This window comes from Scardinius erythrophthalmus, assembly GCF_964197995.2.
Source record: "Scardinius erythrophthalmus genome assembly, chromosome: 7".
NCBI lineage: Eukaryota > Metazoa > Chordata > Actinopteri > Cypriniformes > Leuciscidae > Scardinius > Scardinius erythrophthalmus.
The window spans coordinates 17,991,611-18,003,724 of record NC_138227.1 but is presented as its reverse complement, the minus strand read 5'-3'; the positions used below and the strand labels follow the sequence as shown (position 1 = coordinate 18,003,724).

Sequence of the window (12,114 nt, the reverse complement as noted above, 5' to 3'; positions counted from 1 at the left end):
ATGGTCAGGTCACATAATCATCTACATTGTCTTGAAAATATGCTTTATAGTTGAATCTCCAACTTGACCACAGGGCTATAATCCTTGAACGGTTTACTTCTTGCAAATTCGCCACAATAAATTGGCATCCTTCCTGTGTAAACCACACACTAATTAAATACACAAGGGTCTCGCCAGACTGTTCGCTGGCGCCCAAGACCCCATCTTTAAGGCTCTATTGTATCAGATAATGTTTATGCTTCTAAAGTTGGACAAGCTACAAACATTTAGTCTCCGTCCCTTGGATGATCCCTCTTTTCTCCCTCCCCATCTCCCAGCCTCTCTATTTGTTATTGGCTTCCAATAGCTTCCCATTTCCTCTGAAGGCTAGGAGTGCTCATTTTTTCCCAGACGCCTTGGACGGTAAAGAAAAGAGGAGTTCCACTGCTCGTTTCTCTTTTGCCTGCTCAAGACTGTCAATCCAGTGGAGCTTCAAAAAACGTAAATGGTGAGTTTGATTTTATTAATTTTTTTACATAATTGTGAAATGTTTATTGTTTAGTCATGATGGGTCTGACTGCTTTGAATACTGTTACGGCAACTTTTTGGTTTTGATTTTATTGGCAAATTAGTTTTTCCCTTGACAGTCTGCACTTTAGACACTTTGACGCAGATTAACTCCGACTAGCAATCAAAGTGAAATAATAATATTTCATAGTATTATTGTACTATGAAATAACACTGCTGAGTCTCAAAATGGAAAAATGTTCCAGTCTTATGTAACTTTTTTGTTTTGTTTTCAAGATTGTTTATCTCTCTCATTCCTGATCTCAGTTTGGTAATTTTTTATCTAGTTAATGAGACTGACAAACATTCAGTGCAATTCACATTTCTGTAACCAAATATTTGAAAAATTTGAAAACTTTGAAACTTTACTATGATTAATGCCAGTTGAGACCCATTTATAATGCACTGCCGTTTCAAGATAAGCGCCTAAAGAGAGAACTGATTCATCCCATATTTCACCACAAAGTTTAATTTGTAATATAATGTAAATGTTGCACTGATATTGTTGGAATGTGCCTCAATCTTTGTGTCGATGCAAGGCTGCAATAATAAAAAATGTGATGCATATGAGCGCGAGTGATGCTTTGTTTGGAAATCAGACCATCCAGTTGACATTGGAATGACGGTATTTGTTCTGCGCTCTTTGGCAGTCATTCCTCTTATGTCCTAACATGGCTCACGGATTGAGCTGCTCAAAGCATTTAGAACCAAAATACATAAACGGTCCAGAAAGATAACTGTCCAGATGTCCTAGGACAGATGTTTCTCTTAAATTAAAGATCCCAGTGCTTTAACTGATGCTGCAGAATTTTTGAAGAATGCTTTGGTGGTCTGCTTGTATTTCTCGGTGTGAATCATCAGCAGTTTCTCAACTTTTATAAGAAACAGCTGTTTGACAGACAGTAGACTTGAATAGAAAACTGCTGATTTACGCGAAGACATAAAATCTTGAAATGCTTCGTTCCAGACAGGATTACGAGAACTGACAAGCCCATGAATACTTCCTGCTGTAGAGACTGTGCGTGTTGCAGCCTGATTATATTGACTGGCTTCAGCACCTCATCAATGAGAGATGGTAGACAGTAACATTTATAATAGTGATTAGCACATTCTGCATTTTTGTTATTCACCAGCTAACTACAAACGTCAGGTTTAACTCCTCAGTACTGTAGACGGAAAAACAGCTGATAAAATAGTGTAACTGGAGAGAGTTATTAAAGGGATAGTTCACCCAAAAATGAAAACTGCCATCATTTACTGACTGACCTTCATGTCGTTCCAAACCCTTATGACTTCCTTTTTTCTGTTAGAAAAGTCTGGCCACTCTTTTCAATATCAATGAAAGTGAAATGGGGACTGGGGCTGTCAGGCTACAAAATGATTTAAAGAAACAAACACTATGAAAGTACCATAATAGTGATTCAAATGACTTGTCCAAGTCAAAATATAATGCACAGACCACATGATAACTTTTTTTAATACTTTTTTATTATGCTTATGCACCATTTCCAGTCAATCTAGGCTATATTTCTAAGTCTTCTTTTTCTGCTTTTACACTTACACAGTTGAGCTTGTGCTTTAGTAATTATTATGTTCTATAAACTTTCCCTTGGCATGCTCACCCTATTGACCAAGAGGTGAGATAATGCAACTCTCTGACTTGTGCTTCACTGCTTTTCACATTATGTGCTGACTTCATACCATTTTCAGTCTAAGTGATGCTGAAATCATCTTGAAACAAGATTATGAGACTAAGTTTTTTCTTCCATTTTGTTCTTTTCTCCACAGACTGAGCGATGACATCTCTGCAGACATGGCCTCTTTCGTTGCTGCTTGTTATTGCAGTACATTGGTCTAACTCACTTGAAGACAACAAGATCCCTAGTTTGTGCACAGGAAGCCCAGGTATCCCAGGATCCCCTGGGTTGCACGGCAGCCCCGGTCAGCCCGGCAGGGATGGACGAGACGGCCGTGACGCTCAACCAGGAGAGAAGGGAGAAAGAGGGGAGAGGGGAGAACCAGGTACAAAAATACCAACCTCAATGGTGTTTTTCTCACCACCTCCTCCCATGTGCTGCAGTTATCACATATTTTTGTAGGCCAAATCAAAGGGTAGCATCGCCCTGGTTCCCTCTACATAAAAAAAAAACTGTGACCTACAAATATTTATGATTCTTAGATGTTTTGTTCATCATAATCTTCACAAATTAACATTTTTATGAATATTGAAGCCTAACTACAATCGTCAGAAGTAAAAATGGTCGAATGAATTCAACTTTATTTAAAAAACATTTATCTTTTGATTTAGAATTGTTTGCAAGAGCATGATTATATACACAATGAGGCTGTTAAAGCGGACTAGTAAATAGATGAGTCAACCTGTTTGCCGTGATGACGTTAATGTCCCCAACAACCTCCGTACTAGTCCCATTTGGCCACTTGTCAGCAACCGCCTTTTTCAAGACACGTAAAAGCTATAAAAAAAACACAAGGGGGTGTTACTGATGTATTTTATGTTGTAGAATAAAGCATGAAAATATATTGAGCTTGTTTTAACTACAGACCTTATTTCAGGCATTTAACCAAAAACCCATTAAAAAAACTTCAGGACGATAGATCCGGAAGTGCTCAAATGCAATCTCCTTTACTGGTTTTGGCCTAAAAAAATACCTGCAGCACTCTATTGAATGTCAGTAATAAAACTTGAAAATTGCTTATGGCAGGTCAGCCAGGCGCGAGGGGCCTCATGGGAGACCGAGGGGATCCGGGGGTAAAAGGCGAGCGAGGAACCCCGGGCGAGTGTGCGGTGGCCCCCAAATCAGCTTTTAGTGCCAAACTGTCTGAGGCCCGCACGACTCCATTGGCGGCAGGGGATGCGGTTCGCTTCGACAAAGTGATTCTGAACGAGCAGGGCGATTACAATCCCGAGACTGGAAGATTCACGTGCAGAGTGCCGGGCGTTTACTACTTCGCCGTTCACGCCACAGTCTACCGCTCCAGCTTGCAGTTTGACCTCATAAAGAACGGAAACACCGTGGCCTCCTACTTTCAGATCTTTGGGAACTGGTCCAAACCAGCCTCGCTGTCTGGAGGAACACTAGTGCACTTGATTCCAGGAGATCAGGTGTGGGTGCAGATGGCCCTGAGCGAGTACACTGGCTTTTATTCCAGCCCAAAGACAGACAGCACTTTCACTGGTTTCCTAGTGTACTCAGACTGGAAAAACTCTGCTGTTTTTGCATAGATTTAAAGCACACTGCACCTAACTTTCTGTTTGCCACATGCAGGTTTCACGAAGTGGAAAAGCACTGTCACGGATAAGACAAAGGCCTTTGATTGGCCTTCATTTGTAATCATTACAATATAATCAGATATGATCAGCACTGCACGGAATATTCAGTTATAAGCACATTTAGTCATACAGAATAAAAAGACTGCTGGGTTGCCATGCAAAGAATGAAAGTAGGAAATTCATAAATGAAACGTGTTACTACTTTGGAAATATGGAATAAAAAAATGAAAAGAAGAAAACCTTCTGCTGTTTTCTCACAAAATGTTTATTCTGGTGGCAGTCTATATTTTGTGAAAAAGCACAATAAATACTTTCCAACACTTCTCTGGAATATGACTTCAATAAAATATGACACCCATAATTACCTAATTTGTCAGTAAATGGTACAAGGAAAAGCAATTTCTGCTGCCGGGAAACGGAGAGCTGTGGTTTCATGTTTCAGAGTGCATTTAAAGCAATAGAGCACCTTTAATGGGAAATGCTGTAATTATTTATTCACTCATGTTGTTCTAAACCTGTATTACTTTGTTCCTTTTGTGAAACACAAATGGAGAATTTCTGAAGACTGTACAGTTCACTCTTTTTCATTAGAATTACAATGAATGGGTACTGGAGGACTGGAGGCAAAAGCATCATAAACGTATCTGTATTACTTGTGCATCATATTCAAGAACAAATCATTTCGATTTTTTTTTTTTTTTTTTTTTTTTTTTTTTTTACTAAATCACTTGATTCATTGAAATTAATGTTTTGTTGAAACTCTAGTCTCCATAATTGTGAAATATCCTATTATCTTTTATGGAGTCATAAAATGTTATACCGTATCTCTAGTGTTTGAGTATATTACACTGTAGGTGAAGACACATTTACCTTTGTACCTTAACATTCCACATGTACCTCAACATTCCACAGGCGAAATGCAGTCATCGCAATACGAATCTGCGCAATTTTCAGAATATTTTTTTGATGAGGGGCCTGTGCCCCAAGTGTAAACCTCTGGTTTTAAGTTTGTTAAACTTTGATCAACTTTGACCAATACAAAGCTGCTTATGTTGGAAGTGATTCTGAGTAAAGGTGCAATCACATTTACTGTTGTTTGGCAAATTTTCACAGGCAAATATAGTCATTTCAATAGGAATCCACACGATCGGTAAATTTGCGCAAAAGAATTCCCCATGCAACAGGTTTAAGTTGATCGTGCGAATTTACCCAGTTGACAAGTGACTTGTGTGAGGTGTAGGCCTACTTCATACATTTTGCTTGAGAATGTTGTGAGAATGAGATGTTACCGCACCGGTGCTTCATACATCACTACACTATTGATTATTGGCATTCTTTACCCACCCAAATTTTGCCTAATGAAGACCACCTGGAATTTATTGGATCGTAGGAAGTTTGGCCTTGCCAACCAAATGGAGGCAGATCTGAATGCCAGTTTGCTGTCAGTTGGAGGATATTTATTATATTTATATTATATATACAAGATGGGATATTTAGCTCCATCTTCCACCGAGATATGAGTCATAGAAAACAGATGCCGTTTCAAGAGAGAGGGGGAGGTTAATGCTTTTGATTAAAGATTATGAGCCACATGTGAATTTTAAAACAATGATGTGCATGGGTAAATCATTTATTATAAACACTGCAACATTCTGTAAAAATAATAATTAAGAATCACCCATTTCATGGTGACTTTAAACAAACTGCAACCACTGTATATTTGTAAAAGGCCAAAATCCCTGATTTGTGTTTGGTTGCCTAGTCACAACCAAATGTCTAGTCACACACATTATGTAATCAAGCCTCATCATTTTAGAGACAAAGCTTTAACTTTGCATTTACACAACACAGACAAGACCCTTGTCTAAACGTTTAGCTTTCTCTCCTTTGCCTCTGCCTCTTTCTTTCTCTGATTCTCTCTATCCCCTTCTCCTGCTTTTCTGAATGTTTTGTTCTAAGACAAGTAGTTCCAGTTTTCCCCAGGCTGCTGGCAGAGTCTTACGCAGAATGTTTGTGCAGTAACATGGAGTAGAATGAGAGGTACATTTGTATCCTCCCTTTGTGCAGTTCATTTCCATGAGGTCATGGCCTGCCCACTGCTGTTAGAAGAGCACTGCAACCAGACAGTAACAAGCTCAGAAGTGTGTCTGAATCAAACCCCCAAATACTTTTATTATTACCATTCACAACACTATATTATTTATGACTGGCAGATATATATATATATATATATATATATATATATATATATATATATATATATATATATATATATATATATATATATATATGTCATGTTATTTACACAAACTACCATACATGTCCAAAATACATAAAATAACTAAACTGTATTCAAGTTAAAGTTAACTTTCTGTAATTCTTTGGTTTTGGTTCTTAAACAACATCATAAAATCTCCATTTTTAAATAGTCTGTACAGGTCATTACGTCTTTTTATTTTTGTTAATATCAGCAGGGGGCGTCGTTTCATTATCCTTGCAGATACGCCGATTCACCTCCATCGCTCAAACTTTTTTTTTTTGCTGGTGTCGTCACTGTTGGACAGTGTCTTATTTTTCGTAATATTTGTTTTGTATTTTACTTAAGATGTCCTTTTTTTGCAGCAACACTGTTAAATTTCCATTCATTCATTTTTTTTTTTTTTTTTTTTTTTTTGTTGTTGTGTACTTTGCTCTAATAACAGCAGGGGGCGTCCATTTATCATCATAGCCATACTAATGTACTATTAGCATACAAAAACAAGAATTAGCAAATAATGGTCTAGTACAAAAGTGATAGTAACAAATAAAAAAAAAGCAACGTTTTCAAAAGTTACTTTCCATTAACTGAACAGTTGACCGTTTTAGACAAATCCTTGTGGAATTTCATGATGTATAATGCAATGAATGATAGACGTAATGGAAGTCCCCTGTGCAGTGGAAGTCTCTGTGTGGGTGTGAGGAACTGGTGTTTTTCCCAGTTCTCATCCTCAGAGACAGGAACGTACCCATTGACCCAGAGGCAGGACTTCCTATTTGTAATATAAACTTAAGCATGTCCACATTTGTTCCATGGATCCAGGCCAGACACACTGACATATACACTGTGAATCGGATGACCCGCTGAACGTAGTCTATTCTAGCTGTCCTATACTTGGTTGATATACAAGAAGTGCTCTAATTTATTTGTCATTCAGGAAGTTTAGTCAGAGGGTAGACCATAACATATAACAGAAATCAAAGATTAACCTGTAGCCGGACTCAAATCGACAAATCAGTCAACAAATTATTAAATCCTCTTTCATCTCTGTTTAAAAAATAGGAAGTTTACACTGTTAAATTCATTATGGTGCCTCATTTCCTAAGCTTTTGGTTATTTTTAAAGCACGGTTCTCAAGTATGCAGTTACAGATAACGGACATGAAATGAGTATCCGAATGCAAGTACACAGGGAATTGCTTGAATACTGTTTACAAGTGAACAACAATGTGAGATTCACATTTCCTCTTGCTAAAAAAGCTGGAATGTGGAGCTGTCCGGTGCTGAATGTGTCTCCTTCTATACTTATAGGGTAAAGGGTTTGTTCACCCAAAAATGACAATTCTGTCAGTAATTACTCACCCTCACGTTGTTCCAATCAAAAATATCTTAATTTGTGTTCCGAAGTTCCAAAGTCTTATGGGGTTGGAACAACATGAGGCTGAGTAATTACTGACAGAATTTTAATTTTTGGGTGAACTAACCCCGTAATGCTTGCATTTCACACACCTTATATCAACTTAACCACTTAAAGCTGAAAAAAAGTGGTTGATAAATGTTTTTTTTTTTTTTTTTTTTAAAGTCATTCCAGAGCTGAGATTACTATTTCCATTTGACTGATTGGGATATAGATAACATTGGATAACATTTTGGAAAAGTCATGATTAACAACTGGAGGAAATGCCTCCACTTCATAAAGTCCCACAGTGCTGATCTCAGTGTAGAAGTGGAATAAGCCATGCATCACAATCAAAGACATTGTTGTGAATTGCATTTTAGTCCAATGACGAAACTAAAACAAGTTGTGCTGAAGACAAAGACAATACGACCACAGTCAAATACTGTTTATTGTTCATCTGGATAGTTAATGAATGTGGTTTTGATATTATCCAGGCCTCTGGAGAGACAGACATCTGCTTAACCCACAAGCATCATCAATTGAGACCTTCATAGAAAACAAACGTCTGCGGTACAAGAATACAAAAGGCTTGGGGCTAAAATGTGGAATGAATGGAATGTTTAAAAACCTTAAAATTACACAAAAAAACATGGGTTAGAGCTTATCACCTGCATTGAGCAGAACTGAGAGGGACAGAAATACTTCGGGACTATTATATTGGAGTCATTATATTTTTCAAAAGGACAACAGAGTTATGATGTATGGATCTTGCAAATACTTTTTTTTCCTTCAATGCACTTGATTGTCTTGCGCATTGTGCCATTCTAAATGCAATTGTGGATTTCGGGGTTTGAAATATCATATAAAACCAAAATAAACAAGATAAACCAGTAAGGTCCGTACCTTGTGTCTCTAGTCTAATGCACAAGATGTTATCCAAAATAGTGATTTCTAACACCACCCACTGGACAAAGCCGAGCTAAAAGCCTTTCTGCCACTTGGTTTTTTACCGGTAACCGAATTAAATTACTATCTCTCAAAACAAAAAACAAGCACACAATTTCGATTTGAAAATGCATTGATCAATACCATCTAAGAAGTGAGAGAGCCTTAATGCTGTTCAATAATAAATGACAAAAACAGCATGAATACTTCATCAGATTGTAGAATGGCTTGTGAAAATATTGTAGTGACACTTGTTTACTCAAATAGTGCAAAATGGCTTTGGTGGAATGATTACAAAGTATGCAAAGCAAAACGAACATTTCTCCAACACTGAAAAAAAAAAATCAATATGTTGTTAAAGTTCACATGAAACCTTTGATCACCTTTACAATCAGGCAAAAAAATGTATTAGACAATGATTCATACAATAAGGCCCAACGTTAGTAGTATTGTAGCATAAATGTTCCCCTTAAACACTCAATTAAGCAAATCTTCCATCTTCACAATTAACACACCGTTTTTAATGTTTGTTAATACAAAGCTTACATTCATTTGATATTGCTCTATGTGAAAAATAGTGTTGATTCCACAAGCTGATGAAAACAGTGACAATGTATATAAAACCATAGGAAAACAGTCAGTCATCAGCCTCGCCATCGCAATTTATAAAAGATTGTGATTCAAATCTAGCAATAGTAGTGGAATGAACAGACGAACAGGGAACGTGGTTTCCCACAGTTCAAAAACAGTCCTGCTCAAATAACCTGAGGATGACAGAAACACATCCGTAAACGTTTCCCTCAGAGATACACGTCCATGGTCTGAAGGATCATGTGGCGGCACAGGGGGCAGTTGTGTTGGTAGATGGGCTGGCTCAGCAGAATGTTGGTGCAGTTTCTACACAAGCACAAGTGACGGCACGGCAAAAGCACGACGGTCTTGGAGCTGTCCTGACAGATCACGCACTTCTTCCTCTCCTCTTGCTCCTGGAGAAGATTCAGCAGGTTGTCCGCCGGAGGGCCTTTGCAACTGTCCTCAGACGGAAACTTCCGGAGCGGCCTGCGAGCGCTGGAGCTCGGAAGCGGCAGGTCTAGAGGATCGTCTGCTTGGTTGTTGTCCTCAGGCGCGTTTTCCACCACCGGATCTGCTGCGTTTAGGTCAACTGGAGGCTCAAGGTTGTGCTCGGGCTGTCTAACGTCCCTTTCCGCAGCTTCTCTCCGTGCAGGAACCACCAGGAGGCCTATCCGGCTGCGATGCCAGGCCAATCTCTGCCACACGTTCCTCTCGAGGACGTAGAGGCGGTGTAGAGCTCTTCGGAGTCGCTGCAGGACTGGCACAGTGTTGATGTAGTTGATGACGTGCAAAGATACCCGTCTTGGGAGCGCTGGATTCAGGTATATGGTGGTACTCGTGACGATGACCAACGTGAGCAGCAGCCCGTAAGAGTTGAGCAAGAACACGCTCATGAAGATCTGGCAGACAGATCCCAGGAACTCCATGGCCAGTCTGCATGGCGTCCACAGCAGGATGGAGGTGCCAACGAGACTGCTGTACAGGAAGGTCAGCACAGTCAGGGTCAGCTCAAGAGCTTTCTGCAAAGGGCAGGACACGGCCTCCACAGTGTTGGCCAACACGGAGTATAAATTCTGCGTACCAATGAGAAGTAAGTTAATGATCGTGTTGACGAAATACAGCAACAGGCTGAACACGATGCCACAGCCTTCCCACGCCTGCCGTAGCAAACTGTGTCCCGAAAGCAGGCCGCGGTGAAGGAGCTCTTTGGTGCGCAGTAGCAGATGTGAAGACAGGTATCCGATCATCTTGAAGCTTTCCAGCATGCCTCCGAGCAGCTGCGTCCAGCCTCCCACCATGTTGTGGGTCACGACGGTCACTCCATCCCTCATGGTGATGATGCAAAGCAGAGTGAGATTCCAGCACTCTGACACTGAATTTGTGAGTAGCATGGGCAGACTACTGACAAAGGAGATCACTGCCACCAGCAGCTGAATTAATGAGCTGACAATCACAAAATTTAAATCCAGAAGGAGGCAGATGACATCTATGCATTTTCCAACTGAACTAAAAATCAAGCTCAGTAGACCCATAATAAGGATATCTGCTTGTGAAATGTCACCTTAGTTCGCCGTAATGGACTAAATATCATCTGTCATATTATTTGTGCTGTCAAACGACATAGTCTTGCACAAACAAACAGCTTTGGTAGCCAAGTTAGCTCGCGTGCTAACCCATTCGCGTCTTAACGTGTCGTCTTGGCAAACCGCTTCAGATTTAAATAAAAGCAATTCCGGTCGTATTAAAACTGACCATTAGCTGGGAATGATGTGTCCTCTGGTTTGGAAAGATACACTCATCCTAAACATGGTTAGCATAGCACCGTGAAGTAGCTGCTCACACATGGACGGGAGCTGCTCGGCGGATGTTTACGTTTGAAAATCGAAACTGCTCATGTCGGTTGGTTGTACAGATCTGTATCCCAAGCTAATGTTGATTCTTAGAACATGTTGTAATCCAAGCGTCCGCACTATTTTATGAAGCTCCAAGACGACGACAAACCCAGACGCTTCTTTCTTTGGATTATTAATGGGCTAGAATCGAAAGTGTCTCTCTCTGTTTCAGACCGTTGTTTCCGCTTTACAACACGTAGCCTAACGTTATTGAAGTGGATCAACTCTGCACTCGGGCTGCGCAGAAACGCAGCTGCACTTATTATTATACTCTCCACCTTTATTTTATTTATTTATCTGATTATATTACAGATAAAATAGTTTCTGGCGAAATTATAGACTTTAGAAAATTCCATCATTCGTGGTTGATAGTTAACGAATAAATCATTATCTTTGCTCTTTTCAAGTAGACTATGAGTTGTATTGGCTGCTTGATTAAATCACTGATTTTATTACAGGCATTTGGCTTTTGTCCCTACATGTGCACTTTGCACTTTGTTGCCATTTTAAACGTTTTCACTGTTTTGATTTAAATTCTCAACCATGCCATCACAGTTTGTAATAGGAATGACCGGGGATAACTATTGCACAAAGTACAGAAAAGGTCCAGTTACACAATTAGGTCTATGTTTCCACTATCAGTAATTCTGTAGGTTGTTTTAAACATCTAGATTAAAACTGTTCAAACTTGAATGTTTTTTCCAAATTCAAGTCTTACAGACTAAAATGTCATTATAATATTGCCATAGAAAGTTGTCATGTGTGTTTTAAATGTTATAAATATTGATAAAAATAGGCATATATAGGTTAATATAGCCTAATAAATAAATGTTTGACTTTTTTTTTTTTTGCAGATTCATGAATTGTTTTGTCTATCATTTGTCTTTTTAAATTATTACATATTTGTTTTTTAACATAAACAGCTCAATCATCACAATGTCTGTTCTATCATGAAGTGGACTTGATGAGAAAAAAATTATTTGATATGTCGAGTGAAATAATGATGATCTCATCTGCTAATTTATTCTAATCAAGATTCAAACCAGAAGAAAATATACGACTGATAATGGCTTATAGTGAACAAAAGTTGTGGTTTTGCTTGTCAATAGAGAAAGAATAGCCAAATTAGCTAGTGAAGTTATGAATGCCTCCATTAATATTTAAAGGGGAACACACACACACACACACACACACACACACATGCAAATACA

The 12,114-nt window shown here is 38.9% G+C and overlaps 2 protein-coding genes across 2 annotated transcripts; one reads left to right on the top strand and one right to left on the bottom strand.

Annotated features, from left to right (window-relative positions):
• The first annotated feature begins 353 nt into the window (after window positions 1-353).
• On the top strand, window positions 354-4,892 carry c1qtnf5 (C1q and TNF related 5). The gene is made up of 3 exons (XM_081370208.1): window positions 354-487; window positions 2,335-2,568; window positions 3,270-4,892. Exons 2-3 carry the CDS (start codon window positions 2,343-2,345, stop codon window positions 3,788-3,790), a joined length of 747 nt encoding a protein of 248 aa, XP_081226334.1. The 5' UTR covers window positions 354-487; window positions 2,335-2,342; the 3' UTR covers window positions 3,791-4,892.
• Window positions 4,893-7,678: 2,786 nt separating this feature from the next.
• Window positions 7,679-11,138, bottom strand: rnf26 (ring finger protein 26). Its single transcript, XM_081371065.1, has one exon. The coding sequence runs from the start codon at window positions 10,541-10,543 to the stop codon at window positions 9,239-9,241; it is 1,305 nt and encodes a 434-aa protein (XP_081227191.1). The 5' UTR covers window positions 10,544-11,138; the 3' UTR covers window positions 7,679-9,238.
• Window positions 11,139-12,114: the final 976 nt, after the last annotated feature.